Source organism: Cryptococcus neoformans, chromosome 6 (genome assembly GCF_000149245.1).
Source record: "Cryptococcus neoformans var. grubii H99 chromosome 6, complete sequence".
NCBI lineage: Eukaryota > Fungi > Basidiomycota > Tremellomycetes > Tremellales > Cryptococcaceae > Cryptococcus > Cryptococcus neoformans.
Window position 1 is genome coordinate 1087501 of NC_026750.1, and position 20000 is coordinate 1107500.

Sequence of the window (20000 nt, forward strand, 5' to 3'; positions counted from 1 at the left end):
GGAAGGTGGTGGTCGGGGGGAAACCCCACGTCCACGGGGCGATGAGGATGATGACAATGTCCGCGAAGGAGGAGAGGGATTTGAGTTGCTCCTCATAACCAGTTAAGGTGTCCTTGGGAACAAGGTGAGCGGCGACGGCGACTCCGTTGTCTTCGAGCGCACTGCTATATGACTGTAAAGGAAGAGTCTATGTGTTTACAGTCTTCGAATATGATTCGAGTTAAAGTCGTACGAGTACAGCGGTATAACAGGTTCATGCAGAAATATTTCGAAGCAGTAACCGTGAAGGACCGGTCGTCATTTATGGAAAGTGCGAATGTTGTATGTACGCAAAAGTCGACTCAACATCCAATGCCGAAAGCAGCTCTCGCGACTCAGCCTGGAAATTGTTGTGAATTGAACCGAAGACATCATATTCGGGGCTGGAAGTCGGATTTAAGGGCGACGCGATGATGAGGGAATTAATCAGGAAAGGAGAGACAAAAAAATCTCCGGTTGTAAGTATACCAATAATTAAGTTTTTGTAATGTCAATTGGGCAAGATGTCGCAGGTCGTATGTCATGGGTGTGCCGCAGCCAAAGCAAGGAGGGGAGGCTGAGAAAAAGATGGGATCAATGGCTGTGACGGAGCAGTCCAGCCGTGATTTTTGTGAACCGGTTGTCACTTTTTTGATTTTAGCTTGATCTGCGGACCTGAAATCCGTAATCAACTATCTGTAATCTGAAAATGTCGGCAAATAGGTTGATCTTCGGTCTGGTCTCTGGCGCCCGGGAGTCGGGGGTACATACGGAGGACCGACTCTGCTGGAAGCTCATAGAACACAGAGCATGCGCCGTAGCACTGCAGATGAATATACAATTATGTGAGAATTGATGATCAGTTATGCATACTGTGACTGGCTACTACCGCACAAAGCGATGATCCACCCAGTAGCCCCTTTGTTTAAAGCCCGATGACAGTCGCGACGGGACTTGAGAGAAGCCGAGGAGGGTATGGCGAGCGGCGAGGATGGGAGTGAAGTGCAAAAGGAGGCTTTATTAAGGTTTTAACGTTTGCCTGGCCTTCAGGAAAGGTGCAGAGGGGACCGCTAGACGGCTCTGCACGATAGGGACATAGGGTATGTGGGCAGCGGCCACCATGAATTTGGGGGTGACGAAATTGAGCAAGAACCGAAGGTGTGGGGACGGACAAAAGGTATAGATATGGAGGTGAACTTGTACGCCATGTTTGCATGCAATTAGCATGAGCTACGGAAAAACCTGGAAAATTCACGAACAGCTCCTTGCGGTCCTCCGCTTATCGATAATCCCATATTATCGCCCAACCGCCGTTCACTGCCGCCTATTATTGTCCTCGACAGCGCCCGGATTCCCCCAGGTTTTTCCGTAGCCCATGCTAATTGCATGCAAACATGGCGGACAAGTTGCGACTGGCACCCTTATGAGATGCATCATGCAACTCATCGACGCTTCACTTTTCGTGTCGCCCTTGAAAAATTCCAAGCATCTGTGTTTGTGAGCGATGAAAGTGAGTTGGCGGAGCATGTTATTTCCGTTCGGAGCTTGACCGATATAAGGAGAGGATAGTTAAAAATAGGTAAATAAAAGTGAAGTGCCGGACTTATGTTTTTGTAAGTGGAAACTCCTATTGTTAACAAGCTTTTAAGGAGCGTAACTTGGCTGTCTGGAAAATAAGAGCCGGCAAGTCTTTTTATTGGCCATTTCCAAAACTCGCCGCGGCCAAAACATTACAGTTACTCCCAGCCTTTATAACTATCCATTGCTACATTCCTGTGGCCTTTGCGCTCTCCTCAATGCTCCTGAGAGACAATAAGCGACAGAGATGAGCAACACATCCGACTCTGCTTCTTCACGGCCCATATCACTTTCTTCGCTGGGAAGTGGCTCCTCAGTACGACCACCTCCGGCTTATGCTTATTCACACCTCGACCGCTCACCGGCCCGTAATCCAATGGCCTTGGATGACAGACCACGAATACCACCTCCCATTAATCTGAGGAGTGCGAGCCTTCAGCCCAGGAGTTCGACGGGAGAACTAAAAATTCACGTGCATTCATGGTAAGTTTGGCTGAACCTCTCGCTCTTATCTTGGCCAATGTCACTGACAAATGCGCAAGGGCTACATTTCTTGTCCGCCCTCCCCGGCCGCTGGATCTGCTCCCTGTAGAATCAGGTGGAGCCGAACGCGAACCTCCAAACGAAGATACTGTTCTTTCTGGAGCTATCGAAGTGACCATGAAGGAGCGCAAAAAGGTCCAAGCCATCTCGGTTGGCGTGCAGAGCGTATGCAGGCTGCATATGGGGAAGGAAAGAGGTTGGGAAGATGATGGCATTTTTGAAAGAGGTGTAGAAGTACTGGGAGGAGGGGGCGAAGATGGTATTTGGCTTGAAAAAGGAAGTCAGTCGTACGTATAACTCGAAGAATGGTCGTGGAGCATTGGCTGATGTGCAATGGAGCTTTCAATTTTCAATCCTCCTTCCGGCAACCTTGGCGACAAGTGACTGGCACGCTTTCGGGCGTGTATCCTACATGATCACTGCCCGCGTCCAAGGCATTCCATACACCTCATTCTCGTCCATCTTCAAAGCTATTACACCTCCTGCTTTTGAACATACCTATGCGGCCGATTTTGAACGTGTCATGGCCCGCTCCGAGAAAACGGCGGCTGAACGATCCAAGAGACCTTCATCACGCGACAATTCCGTACCGAGAAACTCTGGAAGTAAAAGCAGAGACAACATTGCCACTGTAGCAAATAGTTCCTTAAATGAGGATTACGATGTTGATGATTCCGGTTCTCATGGGCAAGGGTTGTATACTCGTCGACACTCACATCTTCCCATCGACGAGAGTTCGCGCGGCCGTCTTAAATGGCATAAGCCTGGAAGTAGCGGGAGTGATAAAATCGATAAAACGGATTGGATGAAGGGTGATCTTGTCGCTTCCCGAGAATTGCTGGTGCATGCAGTGTCTCCAGTCACTGGAGGTGTGACGTCGTTGGATTTGCGTAAAGAGGGTTTTGTAGACGGTTTAGGTAGCTGGACTCTCTCTGCCAGTGCCGATGTGGTACGTTTTCTTCCCATCTCTGTGGCTCTTTTAATTCTCTCGCTGATTTGTGCAAATTTCTTCCCCCCTCTCTGGTTCAATAGTTCTCCATTGCATCTGTCATCCTTCTCTCCATTAACATCCCCGCACCCTCTGCATCCACCACAATCTTCCTCGTCCGTCTCCTGCTCTCTCAATCATACAGCATCACCTCCCCACGTACCCCTAACCAGCCGCCGCATTTACCTGAAGATCCCAAGCAACACGTCTTCTACCAAATCGGGTTTGCGCATCCGAAAAGCGGTAATCACCCGGGGCCAGAGTATGAAGCCCTTTGGAGAGGACATGAAGCTGGTGGGAAAGGTGGGCTGGAGGGTGAGGATCAAGGATGGAAAGTGAGGGCTGTGGCGAGGATGCCAAACCATGATAAAATTAGGCCGGCGACGCATAGCGGGTAAGTGACTTTCGGGTCATACGCCTATTTTTTTGCTGACAGAATGGATTTTTAAAGTACTATAAGCCCTTTGCGGGTATCGCACGAAATGATCCTCCAGGTCTATTATTCGGTGCATGGGGAGTCTGCTCGAGGACAAAAGATTGATGGCCCAGGTCAACTTCGTATGATGAGTATCATTATACCCACCCATCTGCCAAGTGTGGGTCAATAACTTTCCACCTTCGCGTGTTACTTGAAACAAAAGCGTGACTGACATGTACACGGGCAGTGCCATTGTTTGTCCGATAATCTGCTTTTACCAACCTACGACCCCTGCGTATGTCACAACTACGAAATCGATTCCATCATCTCCTCGCCCCCCAATGTAAAAAATTGGTGCATGTGTGGCAAATCGTTTGCAGAGCTGGGCGAAGCGGCGATGAAGAGGATGGCTGCGGCTGAACAGAGTGATTTGGAAGAAAGGCAGAGACATGAAGAAATGAGCCGGCAATCGAGGACTGCCAGTCATAAAGACTTGCAGTCCCAGCGGGAAGCCGTTAATCAAGATGGGAGCATCTAATGTACACAAACTCTCAATATCAATCAGCTACAGCACTATTCATCAAGTGATCTTGCCATTATTTTCTGGATTTTTGTCGTCATGTTGTCATAGTCATCAATATTAGGTCCCCAATCCACATGCATATATGATATTACACTGGTTTTCATTCCTAAACCCAGACTTAAGCCTGAGTCTCGGCACCACCCCGGGGCTTCACGACAGGGTCCCAAGCTTGGATTTTGGGAGCGGTGGTAGAGTAGGTCTTGAAGTGCCCACGCGTGCCGGTCATGTTCTCAACGAAAGGCTAAAGAGCGTAATCCATCAGTGGCTTGTCTTTTGGACGAACATTGCGACGGTTCCCATCACAGCAAGCACCCAGGAAGAAAGAGGAAAGAAACTCACGGCCTTCCAAGGGGGAGACAATTGTTTCATAATGACATCGTCTGTAGGGGCATCTTTACGGATGTGGTGGATCCAAGAATGCCACTCGGGAGGCACTTGGGAGGCGTTGAAGTCGTCTTGAGAGTAGTCGATCCATCGATGTCGGCCTGAGAGATGTCTGTTAGCTATCGATTTTTGATGCCCGGAGTAGAGCAGTGCGATGTTGCGGGTAATGGGGGGAAGGCGATCTTTGCTGTTTTTATCTCGCCTACTCTCCAAGCCTTCCTCCTGATCCCTCAACAATTCTCCATCTCCCCCATCGCAATGAATCATAGCATCACACAATTTGAAATGAATGATACCCACCAGGAATCTCCTCCTTGGGGTCCAATTGCTCAAAGTATCGGTTGCCGAATTGGTCAGTGCCAACAAGCCTCCCATACTTGGCATCACCAATGTAGCTATACACACCTGTCAGCTTGAGCAACCATGTAATGGAGATAAGCGCGAGATAGGCCGCACATGCCAAACGCCCGATTCAATCTCCTCCTGGCAGGCTGCACAAAGGCAAAAACGAAGACTCACGTCAGTTGCCTGAACCACTCCTTAAATCCAACAAGTCTGAAATGTCTGAATGTTCGTGCTAAGGAGACCATGTTGAAGGAATGTTTTGATGATAGTTGAAGAGAGAAGAGATTATTCGAATTGGCGAATTGCCTTGATTGGGCTTTCGTCGGTCTTGCGCTTCTCGCAATGAATGAGCGGGATCAAATTTCAGCCAATCCGAGTGTGGCGATTCCCGACCCTTTTTACTTCTACAGCAGAAGAGGTTGTCCGCCGTCATAACAAGAGGTAAGTGGTTAACTACCAATTTTTCTCATGCATGTGTATCATCAAAGCACAGTTAACTCATTCTCGACGTCAGAGCGCATCCGTACACTTATGAATCCAAGCAGAAAAATATTAGAAACAAGAACAAAAGATAAGGGCGAAACTTGCAAAAGGGAGACTGGATATGAAGAAGGTTTGTTTAAAAAGTTGGTAGTTATAGTCTACAATTGGGGTTGGATAACTGTCTTCTTTCTGCTCATCTCCATTATTCATATAGTCCTCATCATTGCCATGCCTCTTTGAAAAAACTTCTTCTCGGGCTTCTACTTGCGGGGACCGTCTCTACAGTCATCATCACCAGCTAATACTTGCGCGTTTCGGGTATTGAGTGGGAAAAAAAAGATAGGAGTTTGTCAAAATTCTAGGGAAGGGTTTAGGCTTTAGGAGGTACTGGATGGTCTACCGGTTGACCAACAGGAGGGCCTGGTGCGGTGGGTACAGCAGCTTTGATTCTCATGTCAGTTTTTACACATCTAAAGGAGTCGGGCTGGATGAGACTTACGAGGCTCTGTAGAGGCACTTCTTGTAGATTCAGTTACACTAGCGTTGGAAGAGCGAACATCAGCGCCTGCGACACCGGCAGCTCCAGCAGCTCCGCCAGCAGCAGCTCCACCCGCAGCGACGGGGGTAGCTTCACCCCCGGCCGCAGGGGCAGGCCCAGACTCGATGGATTGAGAACCTCGAGGAGTCGTCTTGGCACTCTCGTAATTCAAGGGGTTCTTGTCTCCAAAGATCCATTTACGAACTACATCCTCCATCTCATTTCGGTCCTTGGGCAAACTATTAAGGTAACATTTTAGCTTATCGACTTGGGAAAGATGGACAGGAATGTTTGGCTCACTTGTCAACGTCCAGCTTGGGCATCCATTTGTCCCCGGCAACGTGTTTGAAAAATCTTTGCTCGTGAGCGGGTTCGCCTGCGGATTCCCGCCTCCTGGCAAGCTCTCGCTGGCGGTCTTCTACAGCGGATTTGGCGGCAGTGGCACCGTGCATGTCGGCAGCTCGGATGGCATCGGTGAGCTTAGTCCACAGCCTAAACAGGGACGAAAATCAGCTGCAGACCTTCTCTTCTGAAGGAAAAAAGGGAAGGAAAAACACACCTCCTAGACTCGTATTCTTCCTGCTCAGATTCGGGCAAAACCTTCTTTGGCGCAACACGTGAATTAGAAGGATCGAAAAGAACCTTCTTCTCCTTGGTCTCCTTGTCTTTGAACTCAATAGCAGATGACCAGTGACCGCTAATCTCCCCAATGTCCGACTTGCCGGGACCGACGACCTTGCCGGAAATGACGTTGTAGCCACCCGATATCCACCCCTAAGAATTCACCGGATTAGCCAAATTGGTTAAGTTAGGCGAGAATGTGCTTACCTTGGCCTTGAAGTCGACATCACAGTGAAAGTCATTCTTGGCGTTAACGATGCTAGACACGTCACAGAGCTCCAAAAGCATCTTGCCGAAGAGGATACCTCGTGCGTAGGTGTTTGGCATCTAGGACAAACGTTAGCTCATGGAGCTACAGCTGATTGAATTGGTCACAGCTTACAGTGATGGAATACTCCCCATCTTCCGGTCGGTCCAACAGCCGTATCCGGTCTTCACCCTCCATAATGGTAGCGGCGCTGTTACCAAGGAACTTGCTCTGTCACCCGCCCAGTCAGCATCATCCCCTATTAAGACGCCTAACAGATACAAACCTTTGGCTTGAGCTCTCCGGTCACGAGCAACCCATTCTTAGGACTGACATAGAAGAACGCAGATACAGGCTACGTTCGTTTCGTTAGATACAAAATTGTGTCTAATGTGACAATGTACGTACGGGATGGTGTGAAACTTGTTCGGCGATGTAGAATCCCTCCGATCCATCAGGGTAAACGTAGGAGCAACGGAAGAACTCTCCAAGAACAGGATTGTACCTGCAAGACGATCAGTAAGATTGAGAGTAACAATGGAAGGCATAACGAACGGTTTTTTGACACTAGCAGACGCATGTATCATCAGCAAAATTGGGTAAAGATGCAAATGAATTCAACCCACCCCTTGGGCTTAATGTGCCAGCCGCTCAGGTAAAAGGTCATCACACGGATGTATCTCTCTTTTGCATCGGGGTCATTGCCAACTCTGGACACCCACAGTGTCAATATCGAAATGTATAAAAGTTGAAACGCAAAGAAACCCACCCAAAGATTAACTCCGGATGGGAGAAAAAGTCAGTAATCCTTTCCAAAAGACTCCTGGGCTCAAGAACAAAGGTGGGAAGGGCAATCTTGGACAAGTCCATTCCAGGCCGCACTGACATGCAACTCGTCAGCATACCACTGTATATGTAGCTGCGAATGCCTACATTGAGAGATAATGGACATCAGAATGTTGCCTTCTTCTTGGTCGAGAGTGCTGGTATCGTTGGGGTCGCCATCGTCGATCTGAGTCTCGCCGTCTCTGGTAGGGGTGCCGGTAGGAGACACGACGGAGCTGCGCCTAGAAGTCCTCCCTTTGATGGCAAGAGAGTCCATTTTCTGACTCAAAAGACCCATCTTTGCCGTGGTGTACTCGCGTGTATGTCGGTTTGCGGAGCTATGGAGGCGCCAAGGAAAAGAACGCCAAGAAGATGGGTTCTGATGTAAAGTGGTGGCCTGTGCGAGGCAAACTGGGCCAAATGTTTCCTATAATGGGGTGGCGGATGGAGAGACGCGAGCGGCGGAGAGAGGGCGCAATGTGGAAATGGGGCCAGTGTGTGATTGAGATTTATAAGGGGCGGGGGCCGTGAAAGGTACGGCGCTAACTGCGGGGAGAGGCGGAGGAGGGGCTGCAACGGCCTGTATATGAAAGCAGGCGGTGAGGAAGGAAGAAGCAGCCGTGGGGGATAAAAGTGGTTGGAAGGAAGAAGTGTATAGAGGGATATGAACGTTAGCGGTAGACCAAGGGGCCCGTCCCATCTCCCTTCGTTCCTCATCGAAAATCCATCCCCGAAGAGACAGCGCGTCATCCGGGACATGGCCGCCGAAATAACTTACGTAACTTATCCCATTACGTCGGAACCGCGTCGGTAACGGCGACGGGCATAGGCATGGCCACTTGCCCATCGATAACTGCGTAGTCGGACCTGGATCGGTAGACCAATTGTAACTGTTGAAGTTATTGAAACCGCTGTTTACTTTGGCTGGTTTGTTATGGTAGAAGCATTGGGATGCTAGGAAACATCATCATTTATAATTGTAACAGAAGCCTTCTTCTTCAATTCAATCTTCTGGGCATATTGCGGTTCATGCCTAATACCGACGATCGAACTAGGCAAGCCATACAATCATATGTAGATGATGGTGAACGCACTGAGATCGGGAGCACATAGAGCATGCAAGGTGCAGGCAAGGTGCAGGCAAGGTGCAGGCAAGGTGCAGGCAAGGTGCAGGCAAGGTGCAGGCAAGGTGCAGGCAAGGTGCAGGCAAGGTGCAGGCAAGGTGCAGGCAAGGTGCAGGCAAGGTGCAGGCAAGGTGCAGGCAAGGTGCAGATAACGAAATAGCTCGGGTGGGTTTCTTAATCTTTCTGCAGGAAAATCTCGGCCAAGCAATCATGGTGACCGACCGAGGAGCGCCGCCGGCATCTGGGGCAAGGGGCATATGATGTATGAATCTTTTTTGCCCTTTCCCGTTCGTTGTTGGTGGCAAACGCGAGCGACAGCTAACAACGGCCACCAGCAGGTATCAAAACGTTAGATACATGTCACTGTATTAACAAGATTATATATAATTTGTTGTTATTTACTAATAATACAAGGTCAAAAATGACAGTATCAACTAGTGGTTTCATTCCATGTTCTATATGTCGACCACACATCAGCTTCTGCAACAATCATCTATCACGTTCACCCACCATTACTTCTTTCACAAACGGTCCTCGTCCATTCAAAATCCTTTTGCCTGCGCCCGCAACGATCGTCCTCTCCTTCTTTTCTATTTTTACCCGCTCTTTCCCTTTGTCTTGTGTTGGTACTTGGAAATTCGGCACTTCCACACGATGCAATTTATCGTCACCTTTCTTCAACTTCTTTTCGAACCCCTTCTCTCTCACCAGCTCCAGGAACTCTTTGAACAGGGGATCAGCGTTGAGGGTTTTGGCGCTTGCGAAAATGACCAGCTTCTTTTTGGCTCGGGTGAAGGATACGTTGATTCGACGCCAGTCTCTGAGAAGATCACCAATCTGCCATATATTCAGCTAGAAATCGACTGGATCAAAATGTAGAGCAACTCACATTACCACTCTCGTTCGATCTGACCAGGGAAACCAAAATACAATCCTTATCTCTACCTTGAGACTTGTCTGCTGTCAAGATCTCGACTCGCGGAATAGGCTTGAGATAAGAAGATAAAAGCTTGATTTGTTGACGATAAGGCGTGATGATCGCAATATCTTCTTGTCGCACGCCCGAAGCTATGAGGGCAGTCGACAGCTAATTAAAGGATCAACGACGGTCAGCCATACGCAGAAAGATACAGTATAATGTCGATATCCACCTGTTGGACGAGCTTCGCTTCTGTCTCATTCTGCACCAAATCCCCTACTCGCGAGTCTAATGCAGGTATCCTATCCGTGTCAATAAAGACACATTTTGCGCTTTCTTCCAACAAGTCTTGGATCCAACACCTTTTCCCTTGATCGCACGTACACCCGGCGTCTCCAAAGATCTCCTTACATCTCTTTCGAGAACGCAGTTTGAGTCCGCTCTGGGCCACTTGCTCATTCCCACACTTCAACCGACCCTCATATACGAGCTTATTCGACAATGCCATAATATCCTCGTTCATTCTATACTGGTAAGAAAGATCAACGACAGCCGATGGATGTGTGGCAGAGAGATGCCGGAAGAGGGAAACATCCAGTCCACCACGACGAGCTTCTGCGTGACGGACGATAGGCGGTAGTTGGTAGTGGTCTCCGACCAGAACAAACTTGTCTGCCATTCGCAGGGGACCGATGCAGGTGGGAAGCGTGATTTGAGAAGCCTCGTCGACAATGCAGTAGTCAAATCGACGACGGAAGAATAATGGACTTTTGCACATCAGTTTTTGACAAGCACTATCTGAGAAGATCGCTCACTGATCAATAGCAAGACATGTAGCAGCCACAACGGGAGGTGTCATCAATCTCGCATTCAATTGATCCATACTTGCCGAGGCTTCATACGCTTCAAGCGTTAAATGCTGTACATCTGGGTGGACCTACGACACGTGTCAATAACTCACGCATCGACACCCACAAGAAAAGAAAGGAAAAAAAACCTCGTACCTTGTCGATATTCCCCAATCGTAGTACTCCAAACTCTGCATCTGCCAACTTCATCAGAATCGCATCCACCGCAGAGTGTGTATAAGACGTGAGCAAGACACTCTTCCCTCTCGCTACAAGCGCTTTGATGATCTCTGCTATAGTCGTGGTTTTACCCGTACCGGGCATACCAAGGATCAAGGAATAATCTCGCGCAGTGAGGACACTCTCCATGGCCTTTTGCTGATCAGAGTTGAGAGATGGAGGGATCTCTGAAGGTTCGGGACGCCAAGATGGTTCAAATTCGGGCGCTGCCTGGTCGACGATGAGACGCCTTCGCGCCCCATCCCCGTTTTTGTAAAACAACTGGGCAAGATTGTTTCTCATTCGCATCATACCACTCGCCATCTCATCCTTGTCAATTCGGAACACCACTTTATCCCGACTCTGCCCGTCAGATGCCTTGAGAACGCGGTGCTCTCGCCCTGTCCGTTTCAGGAGAGCATCAGTGTTGATGACATATGTTACGCCGACAGTGACACTGGTCTGGGTAAGATCAGTAACGAAGCCTCGCCACATACAAAGAAGATCAGGCTCAATAGAAAGAGAGACAGGATCGCCTTTAGCGATGTGTCCGGAAAGAAGAGAGGTAGTATTTTCAGAGATAGCAGAGGGAGCGCGGATAAAAGTGTAACTATGGCGATGGATTTTTGCAAGAGATTTTCCGAGGTCGTTGGAGTATGATTCAATGATCATATCACTGAAACATCTGCAAAATTCTATCAGAGCTGTGCTTCCTCGTGAGAAAGATATAGGAGGCTTACCTCCCATTCTTCTCTCTCTGCTTGGCAGTCATGGTCCAAAGTTGTGACCTAAACTTCACTGTGTCCTGTTCTTCAACTGTCAAGAGGGTGTCCCACTTCTTGTAGAATTCAGCGTCTTTCTCTGTCATATGACCTGTATGCTCCTCATAAAGCTCAGCAATAGGGTCTTCGGGGTCTTGAGGTACCTTGTCGATGACCTATAATAATCATGTAAGACCAGCACTCGAGAAAAAAGGAGAATGCTTACTTTGCGATAAAGCATACAACTCTCGACAGCGTAACACATCTTACAGTCCCTCATATTATCGATGGTCGGCGGCAAGAACGCCTCCTCGACCTCTGTTTCCAGCTTCTCTTCTCTTTTCTCTTCTTTGAGCATCTCCTTCTTGACGACACTCTTTCTCAAGATCTCTACTGGCCTATTACCTTCAGGCAAATGTTTGGGTACTTTACGCTGCTTTGAAATGTACATTGCAAGCTCGTTACGGGCCATAATGAGGGCACGAATCTCATTCTGCTTGGCTTCGACTCGAAGGATGGTGTCAAGCGCGGAATAGTACAAGAGACCAGCAGGGACGGGAACACCTGCATAGTTTTGTCAACTCTATGGGCCTGGCCAGCAGATCGTGGAGTATAACGCACCATACCGATCTTCCATGAGAAGGGTATACAACATTGTCTGCGCTCGATGAGCCATTACACCCACAGATCTGCCCGTTTTGATCTCGAATGGAGCAACGTGTTCTTCGGCCTGTGAACCGTGCAGAGGATCGCGGATGATCTTGGCCTGGACAGAAGCGTCTACTTTACCTTTGAGACCCCATTTGGGCGACCAAATTTCTTCTTCCACCTCGTGAAGACCATTAATGGCGAGAAGGGCGGGCTGATCGCCTGCGCTAGAATGAAGTTCTCCTTCCGGCTAAATTTCGATTAAGGGGTCAACGTTTGACAACGAGTACTAAAAGTAGCATAACCCGCTTACCTTTGGGTCTTTTGTGATGTAACGCTCGCCAAAGACTTCAAACCCTCTCCCTGCCTTCACTCCAACTTCTTCCCTCACATCTAGGATCCCCATATCTGTACTCCAAATGTCTAACTTTATCTCATCCTTTTTTAACTCAGCATCTAGTCTTCTGAAAGTGCCGCCGGCATCAAAATCTTGTTGCAACAATGCGCCCTGAAGCAAAGAATGCAAAAGGGTACCGTAGAGGAGGGGTTTCGTAGGTGGACCTGGCGTTCGGATAAGTGATTGGATGATAGGTTTACGGGGACAGGGCATGGCGTTGGCAATAGAGGTCATGGTAATCATAAGGTCGGGGTGATGTATTAAAAAGGTAGATGGGTCTTTGAAGGTTACCGAGATTGGCTTGGTGGTTTGAGTTGCTAGTAAGGGAGAGATAATGTTAATGATGTCGCCTACAGAAGATACATTAGCAAGTAGCCGGTAGACCGAACATTAAGCTGACGAACCTTTTCTTACTTCAGTGTCCGCCCATCGATCCTTGAGGTGTACTACTCCACGAGCACCTCCCTCCGTTAGAGTAATTATGAGAGACTTACAGAGAGTGTCAGAATCTTGTGGTCTAAACGATCACGCGAAAGCACTCACTTTGGCAAAAGAAACTTCAACAACCTCTATTCTCTCAAGCTCGCTCGTCGACGGAATAACACCGTCTTCGAACAACAAGCCGCCAAATACAGCTTCAACGGTGCACCTGGCCCATGGCGTAGGAGCGTACCCTTGGGCAGCAGGAGGCACAGCGGGGTGGAGGATTGGGTATTTTATCTGAGAGTATTAGCTAATCTTTTAAGCTACGACAGAAGGAGCTCACTTTGGGAGGAGGAACTGTTGCCGATAGATCTTCGTCCGTTACGGCAAGATCGTCAACGTTGAAGTCAAATTCAAACATATCATCGTCATCTATATCAGGTGATTCTTTCTTCACACCATCCAACGCCTCCGTGGGCTCCAGAACGGGCTTGATGTCCATTTCGACGATTTCATCGGACTTGGCTTCGAGAGGTGATGACTCGCGCTTGACTTGTACCAAAGGAATAATCTGTTCAACGTTGGTCGGAGAATCAATCGTCCCTTGCTTGACCGTCGTCGATCTGAATGCTGAGCTGATATTTCTCTCTTTCCCGGTTATAGGCTTGGTAGGGCTCTTTGGGATAATCCTGAAGGGTTTCAAGTCAGGATTACCAAATGCCACCACTTTTTTCGGTGATAAGGGTTTCGCTTTCTTCGCCGGAGGCATCTGTTCTTCAAGAGATATGTTTTGGGGTCTCCGCTTTTTTCCTTTGAGAGGAGAATGTTGTGATGGTCGCGTTGACCTTGACTGAGAACCTTGCGATGGGGTCCGGCCCCACTCGAAAACTGACGCGTCAAGTCCTGCCAGCAAGTCATCCATCATCGACTGTTCGTCGCTCTTCAACTCATTTCGAGCTTTCTTGGGCGTTTTCTGAACATTATGTGACCTCTCCTCTTGTAAAAGAGTTTCTTTCGGGCATGACAAAGGCTTGTGGTGCTCGTTAGTGGTGCGCTGGTTCTCATCGTTCGGACGCGTTTTGTGTCGGGGAATATTTGAAGATGCAGAGTTCTTTGCGGAAGGTCTCGTTCCCCCACTGTGGAAAAGAGGCATTTTGGGCCTATCCAAGGCACAGAAATGGCCAGTTCAAGATGACTGTCGATTCAAGATGTCAAGAGGTCGGCGAACGCTAAGAAGACGAACAAGATGGGAATGCGGTTGAGTAATATGATCGCGTTTGTCACAAATTAGACGCGTCTCTAGTTGAATATAACCTTTGACATCATTACGTAATCCAACCTCCACCCTTCGTGTTTGTTCCTCATACGCGCTCGAGCGAGGCAGTACGTTGGCTGGCTACCAACGAAGTAATCATTGCCCAAATAATCCGCTGTTGCCTGTGAGATCATCTTGCCACTCTTCTTCCTTCCCAATCAGACCGCGCTCGCCAACCCGCAATGTCAAGGCAGGAGAAGGACGCCTTGGTGGCGTATGTCAACTCCTTCAAACCCTCAAAACCCGTCACAGACTTTGCACAGCTCGCAGATGGAAAGGCTTTGATGGAGGTATGTACATTTTGGGTCTTGAATGGCTAGATGCTGACTCGGAGGACAAGATTATGGGTGCTGTGTAGGTCTATAAATGAACAATATGTGATGCATCCGCTGACTGAGTCTGAAACACTAGCGACTCGACACATTTCAAGAATGTGCCTGCCAGAGGAATAACCTCCCAAGTCTCTTCATCGGAGAACTGGGTGCTTCGAATGAACTCCTTGTACGTCAGCAGAACCGCTAGCTAACTTACCTATTATTGATATGGCTGCTAGGAAACGACTTTACCGTCTTCTCCTTTCCTTCCCTCTGCCAGAACCTCACCCTTCATCTCTCTCACTATCCAGCCTTTCTGACCCACCGTTCTCCTCTATTGCCAAAACGCCGACTATGAGAGAAGGGGTGCAAGGGCTCCTACAGATTTGCAGATTCTGCTTGGCTGCAAGTGTATGGGCACCAGGGAATGAGAAGGTTATCATGCGTATCCAGAAGTTAAAAGAAGAGCATATGGCAGAGTTAATGAAAAGTATTGAGGCAGTATGTAGCTGTTTATCCCATGCTCATTGAGGCAGTTATCTCATTAACTGACCCATGATAGGTCACAGCAACTCTTCCAGCTGAACATCAAAAACAAGAAAGTGGAACGTCATCCTTGAGACCTTCACCTGATCTTTCTTACTCGTGCGTCCATTATTTTATCAATAGACTGTCGCTAAATATCTGTAACAGACCGCCACGGTCAGGCCTCAGAGATGAACGGGACAAACTCCTACAAGAGAATGATGATCTTCGAACAAGATGCGAGCGGATGATGGAACAGGTTGCCGACCTTACATCAAAACTAGTACGTCACAAATATGTAAACCAAGCTATCTGTTGTTGACGGACTGCCCCAACAGGAAGAAGCGAACGAAGAGCATGAAGACGCGCTAGAGAGCTTATCGCATGGTGAAACTCTAGGCGCGGGTTTGAGGGGCAATCAAACGGCAGGAGCAAGCGAAATTGAAAGATTAAAAGCCGACCTGTGCGTTTGGTTGCGTTTTTCAAGAATGGTGACTGATGTCCATCCAGGCTGAAAGCCGAGGAAAATTTGGTTAAAGCAGAGGAAGACCTCGAAAAGCAAACCACGAATGTCTCTGAGTTGACGAAGCAGGTGTGTTCAGACACATGGATACTGTGCAATCTTGACACATAATAGATTGAACAGTACAAAGCCGAAGCTGCTGAAGCTGGCAAGTTGAAAGACCAATTGGATGAGTAAGTTTTTTTAGGCCCTAAGATTGCATCTGATTTATACACTCAGGTACCGACATACTGCAGAAAGGTTACGCAAAAGCGAAAATGTGATCGAAAAGTACCGGAAGAAGCTCGAGGAGAGCGCCAATCTTCGAAGGGAATTACGCGTGAGTGTATTCTCTAACCTTCTGAAGCTTGGAGCTCAACTGTCGTCTGAAGAATTTGGAAGAAGAAAACGCTTCTCTTGTCAACACCAATTCCTCTCTTGAAGCAGACCTCAAGAAAGCCGTAGCGTTCAAAGGTCTTCTTGACAACTACAAATCCCAAATCGAATCCTTCGAGAAACAGACAGCCCACCAGGCCACCGAAATCGCTGAGCTGAATCATCAACTTGAAGTAACCCAACATCAGCTCGAGTCGCTCCAATCAACGTACGAGCAACATCAAGAGGAGCTGCAACTTAGCCAAGAGAAGTTAAAAGAAATTGAACTGACTGGTGTTATACCGTCGAATGGCGAACGGTTGAAGAGAAGGGCGCCAGGAGATATCTCTCTGGGTGATGAACTAGGCGAGTTTTCCGATGACGGAGACCGAGAAACCAAGACAGAGTAAGTGTATTCCCCTTCTTGGAACGGGATACTGTGGCTGAGCAGTCTACAGTCTTCGTCTAAAAATCAAATCCCTTCAACGTGAATTGTCCGACCTTCAATCATCGGCTCCGGAATCCCATCGCCTCATGACTCTCGAAACTCTCCTTGCCGATGCCAACAAATCGAAGGACAGATACCAGGCTGATTACCTCAAAGCGCACAAGGAGGGCCTCAGATTATCAGCTGCTTTGGAGACAATTAGGGAAGGTCGAGACGGTGATAAGTAGGTTCCGTCAAGTATACTAAATGGGAAAAGCTGATAATGGAATAGCTCTCAAAACTCAGCGGCTCTCAAGCAGAGATTAGATGAAGTTCTTGAAGAAAGAGACGCTCTTCTGAAGGAAAGACAGGAACTGGAGATTGCCAAAGGAGAAGCCGAGAAAGCTTTGGCTGCGGCCAAGGTTGACTGTAAGTCCTTCACATCGCTCGCAATGACATGTCTAATCTTATTTTCGTTCAGTGAGCCTTGTCGGTAAAGATCAACGTGATATTCTTGCTTGTAAGTGCCGATTCTGATATATAATATCATTCTTGCTTATACTTCATCTTTTAGCTTTGAGAGAAAGCGTAGAAAAAGATGCGTCCAACCTTGGGAAGGAAGTCGTAGAACTAAAAGAGCAGATTGAGGCTTTAAGAGAGAAAGATCGACAGAACCTTGAAGAGATTAAGACGTGGGTGATTTGGGATCGCTTGAGCCTTCTTACTGACAATCGGTTATCATTTAGGCTTTTAAAGGACAAGGTCAACCTTCAAACTGCCAGCATCGACCAGCGCGAGAGAGCCCTTGAGAAAGAGAGGGTGTTCAGGTACGCTGTCCATACAAAGGATTCAGGCGCCTTCCTTGCTGATATTCATCGTTGGTAGCGAACTCGAAGCTTCTATGTCTGCAAGCGGCGTACCAGCGGAAACACAACAAAAGCTCCTCAGTTTATACGACCGTAATACAGAGCTTTCGGCAGAGATCGAGGCGTTACAAGATAAATTTGATGTATTATCAACTTCAGGTGGTACATATGTGAGTCAATCAACCATCCTCATACGTTTTGAGTACGTTGACACCTTTTGGCTGTATTAGAACCGCTCTCCTTTCGAACAAGCTCAAATCGCCTACGAAAAGCAGATCACCTCCCTCCAGGCAGAAGTCACTAAACTCAAAGAATCCAACACCACTCTGAAGAAGCAGTACGATCTTGAACAGCAACTTATGCTTACTGCATGGCATGATCTGGGCCAGAAGATGGTGAGAGGGCATTTGCATGTGGCTATGAATAGCGCGAAGAGGAGTCAGGCAAAACCGATGCCCAATGGATGGCTGGGCCGACAGAGAAGAATAGTGAGTTTGAGAATATGATTAATCTAGGGTGATAGAAGGATACTGATGTTGCTTTCAGCAAGAGAATGCTAGCTATGCTAGAACTTAACTAGATGATGGAGAGCAAGCAAAAGGGAGTTATAATAGTGTAACTTGTTAACTTGTTAGATGTCAATTTCATTTTTCCACTTGTCCTCACGAGATACATGAGTTCTCGTCATTTTAGAAGCTCATGCATGTGCATACTTTACAGCTCCGTTAGCAGATCCTCTAGATATTGAAAGCATCATGCAGTCAGCCACGCATCCCACCTGCACACAAACAAATGGTGGATGGATTGTATTACGTAAACCTACAAATTCCACACTTTCTTCCGTCGCCTTGACATGGAGAGCGTTCTTTTCGATTTGTCCCTATACATACTCAGCATTCCACATAACTCCACCAAAATGCCCCTCTACGAACTTTTCTGCATCGCCGTTCACAATCCCGTCTCCTCTGTACGTGCGGATACCTTCTCATTACCTCCTCGAACTTCCCATGCTGACATTCACCCTCCTGCTATTTTCTCTCACCTACAGGTTAACCTCCGAGGCATCGTCAACATTGTTTCCACGCAGGTTCATCAAACTGGAGGCGTTGTTAGGGATTTGAAAAATTTGGGCATCAATATGACTTTACCCCAGAGGATACGGAGGATGAGACAATACTATTCCACTGGAGAGTGAGTTTTTCTCTCACATTTTCCGAGCTGTCACAGATTTGCCCAGATGGGCGGATGGATATCCCGGATAAAGATGGAATATCACGGCGGACGCGAAAAAAATTGAAGTAGACTGAAAATAGCTGACGGTGAGATCATATAGCCACTTTACCATGACTTTTGACACTTCTCCCATCGTTTTGAAGAGGATACACGAGACTCTCCGAAGCGATCCTTCAGTCATTAAATGGACTGTTCTCAAGCGAGCAGACAAGGCGTACGTTCCTCTTTCTCTATTGGTGTAAATTGGGAGTCTATGCCGATGATCTTTGCTGACAAAAATACCTTTGTTTATAGGAAGGAGCTCGCTGCCCCTAGACATCCTTCGATTGACTTCCAGGAAATTGGAGCCCCCGAGTCTCAGTATTAAAATTATGTCATGTTAAAGAGCATTGTTAGTTGCGCGAGTGGCAGGGGATAATTGGGGATGTGGTTTGAGGGAAAACTGAAGAAGGGGGAGAATTTGTCGTTTCCAGTAGTAGCTGGTAAATGGAGAGAACGGAGAGAAGAGGGAAGGTTGAAGATATAGTTTTTTGTATAACCCTGCATGTGATACCATTACTGAGTCCATCCGTTTGATTTTATTTACTTGATGCTGTCCATTTTTGACCAAAGCTGCCGTTTCGAGTACGAGATGCAGGACCCTTGGAATTTGGCTTCTTGTGGATGAGCAATGTTGTTGTGTCCTCCACTTTTCACGTCACTGTCCAGCGAGCGCGTTCGTCACGACAAGTGGTCGTCTTCTTGATTGTCTCCTGGACTCGTTCCTCGATATATTTTTCTTTTGACCAAGCATATAGTATTCAAACTCTAACACTTCTTAACCATGCAGGCGCCTCCGACCTCCCTCTCGGATCTTCTTCCACCACTCCACCGCCGTCTAGCCGACATTCAATCCTATCAACTCCCTCGTCTCTCCACCTTTTCTGGTCCGCCAGACATGCACAGCGAACTTGTCGATGAACTCCGGACAGATCTCGAATCAATAAGACGTCAACTTGCTATTGCCAAAGAGCTGTCTCTTTATGCTCCTCAGCAGTCCGAGGCACGAGAAGTGGAAGGAATAGAGAAAGAGTATATCCGGTGAGTCGGTTTGTCTCTGATTGATGGGATCGATAGCTGATTTAATGGGCAGGTTGAAGTCAGATTTCAGAAGAGCAACGGTCGATTCTAAAAAGGCCCTTGCATCAAGACAATCTAGAGCACATGAACTTTCTCTCAAGTCCGACTTCGAGCCTAATGCTTCCACAGATGAGACAACCAGAGGTGGAGAAGCAAAGAGCGCGGCTGAGCTCGGTATAGGGTGAGCTGATACATTTCCGCCGTGACACGAAAAACAGATGCTGATGCGTTACGGTTGGACAATGGCAGTGGTGACGACGAACTGCAGACCAAGACGAATGAAGTGACTGTCGCCTTACGAAGAACGACTGCTCTCATGCAGACGGAGCTCGAACGCTCCGTTTTATCTGTCCAGATGCTCGGTACGCCATTTTCTTTATTCGTATATACGAGTTTAGGATCTCGTACTGACCT

General features: G+C 47.9%; 8 protein-coding genes and 1 non-coding gene; 5 read left to right on the forward strand and 4 right to left on the reverse strand.

Moving 5' to 3' along the window:
- Positions 1-515, reverse strand: part of CNAG_02143 — a 3267-nt gene extending 2752 nt beyond the window's left edge. For both annotated transcript variants that reach the window (XM_012194583.1, XM_012194450.1), the window contains exon 1: positions 1-515. This exon is cut by the window's left edge and continues 149 nt beyond it. In XM_012194583.1, the coding sequence (XP_012049973.1) occupies positions 1-96 (96 nt within the window). In that variant the 5' untranslated portion in view covers positions 97-515.
- A 992-nt stretch (positions 516-1507) lies between these two features.
- Positions 1508-4225, forward strand: CNAG_02141 (hypothetical protein). XM_012194451.1 has 6 exons: positions 1508-2079; positions 2139-2426; positions 2479-3088; positions 3172-3521; positions 3579-3723; positions 3793-4225. The coding sequence occupies exons 1-6, from the start codon at positions 1844-1846 to the stop codon at positions 4081-4083; spliced, it is 1920 nt and encodes a 639-aa protein (XP_012049841.1). The 5' UTR covers positions 1508-1843; the 3' UTR covers positions 4084-4225.
- CNAG_02140 (NADH dehydrogenase (ubiquinone) 1 alpha subcomplex 12) lies at positions 2040-5144 on the reverse strand. XM_012194582.1 has 5 exons: positions 5032-5144; positions 4813-4907; positions 4468-4613; positions 3779-4369; positions 2040-3714 (listed from the first exon to the last, which is right to left on the reverse strand). Exons 1-4 carry the CDS (start codon positions 5100-5102, stop codon positions 4247-4249), a joined length of 435 nt encoding a protein of 144 aa, XP_012049972.1. The 5' UTR covers positions 5103-5144; the 3' UTR covers positions 2040-3714; positions 3779-4246.
- Positions 5145-5300: 156 nt separating this feature from the next.
- Positions 5301-8308, reverse strand: CNAG_02139 (oxysterol-binding protein). XM_012194452.1 has 12 exons: positions 7680-8308; positions 7516-7627; positions 7373-7456; positions 7302-7313; positions 7155-7251; positions 7033-7101; positions 6882-6977; positions 6707-6826; positions 6438-6652; positions 6179-6370; positions 5840-6117; positions 5301-5781 (listed from the first exon to the last, which is right to left on the reverse strand). The coding sequence occupies exons 1-12, from the start codon at positions 7867-7869 to the stop codon at positions 5711-5713; spliced, it is 1536 nt and encodes a 511-aa protein (XP_012049842.1). The 5' UTR covers positions 7870-8308; the 3' UTR covers positions 5301-5710.
- Positions 8309-9030: 722 nt separating this feature from the next.
- On the reverse strand, positions 9031-14179 carry CNAG_02138 (DNA replication ATP-dependent helicase Dna2). XM_012194453.1 has 13 exons: positions 13254-14179; positions 13031-13207; positions 12892-12976; positions 12404-12837; positions 12064-12340; positions 11669-12006; positions 11422-11618; positions 10619-11366; positions 10430-10551; positions 9847-10381; positions 9585-9782; positions 9206-9532; positions 9031-9150 (listed from the first exon to the last, which is right to left on the reverse strand). Exons 1-13 carry the CDS (start codon positions 14061-14063, stop codon positions 9139-9141), a joined length of 4260 nt encoding a protein of 1419 aa, XP_012049843.1. The 5' UTR covers positions 14064-14179; the 3' UTR covers positions 9031-9138.
- On the forward strand, positions 9159-13100 carry CNAG_12586. Its single transcript, XR_001045872.1, has 2 exons — positions 9159-12854; positions 12907-13100. It is a non-coding gene; the product is annotated as a hypothetical RNA (non-coding RNA).
- A 118-nt stretch (positions 14180-14297) lies between the features above and the next one.
- Positions 14298-17954, forward strand: CNAG_02137 (hypothetical protein). XM_012194581.1 has 19 exons: positions 14298-14515; positions 14566-14579; positions 14637-14726; positions 14779-15040; positions 15102-15184; positions 15233-15347; positions 15403-15527; positions 15575-15656; positions 15702-15760; positions 15807-15906; positions 15959-16347; positions 16400-16612; positions 16661-16797; positions 16850-16888; positions 16943-17060; positions 17115-17195; positions 17254-17404; positions 17465-17722; positions 17781-17954. Exons 1-19 carry the CDS (start codon positions 14408-14410, stop codon positions 17808-17810), a joined length of 2454 nt encoding a protein of 817 aa, XP_012049971.1. The 5' UTR covers positions 14298-14407; the 3' UTR covers positions 17811-17954.
- Positions 17955-18113: 159 nt separating this feature from the next.
- On the forward strand, positions 18114-19051 carry CNAG_02136 (small subunit ribosomal protein S6). XM_012194454.1 has 4 exons: positions 18114-18201; positions 18283-18425; positions 18568-18681; positions 18762-19051. Exons 1-4 carry the CDS (start codon positions 18151-18153, stop codon positions 18832-18834), a joined length of 381 nt encoding a protein of 126 aa, XP_012049844.1. The 5' UTR covers positions 18114-18150; the 3' UTR covers positions 18835-19051.
- A 156-nt stretch (positions 19052-19207) lies between these two features.
- Positions 19208-20000, forward strand: part of CNAG_02135 (protein transporter SEC20) — a 1484-nt gene continuing 691 nt past the window's right edge. Inside the window, exons 1-3 of the mRNA XM_012194580.1 lie at positions 19208-19547; positions 19600-19767; positions 19836-19948. Of these exons, the coding sequence (XP_012049970.1) occupies positions 19291-19547; positions 19600-19767; positions 19836-19948 (538 nt within the window). The 5' untranslated portion in view covers positions 19208-19290. The remainder of the gene's footprint in view (positions 19548-19599; positions 19768-19835; positions 19949-20000) is intronic.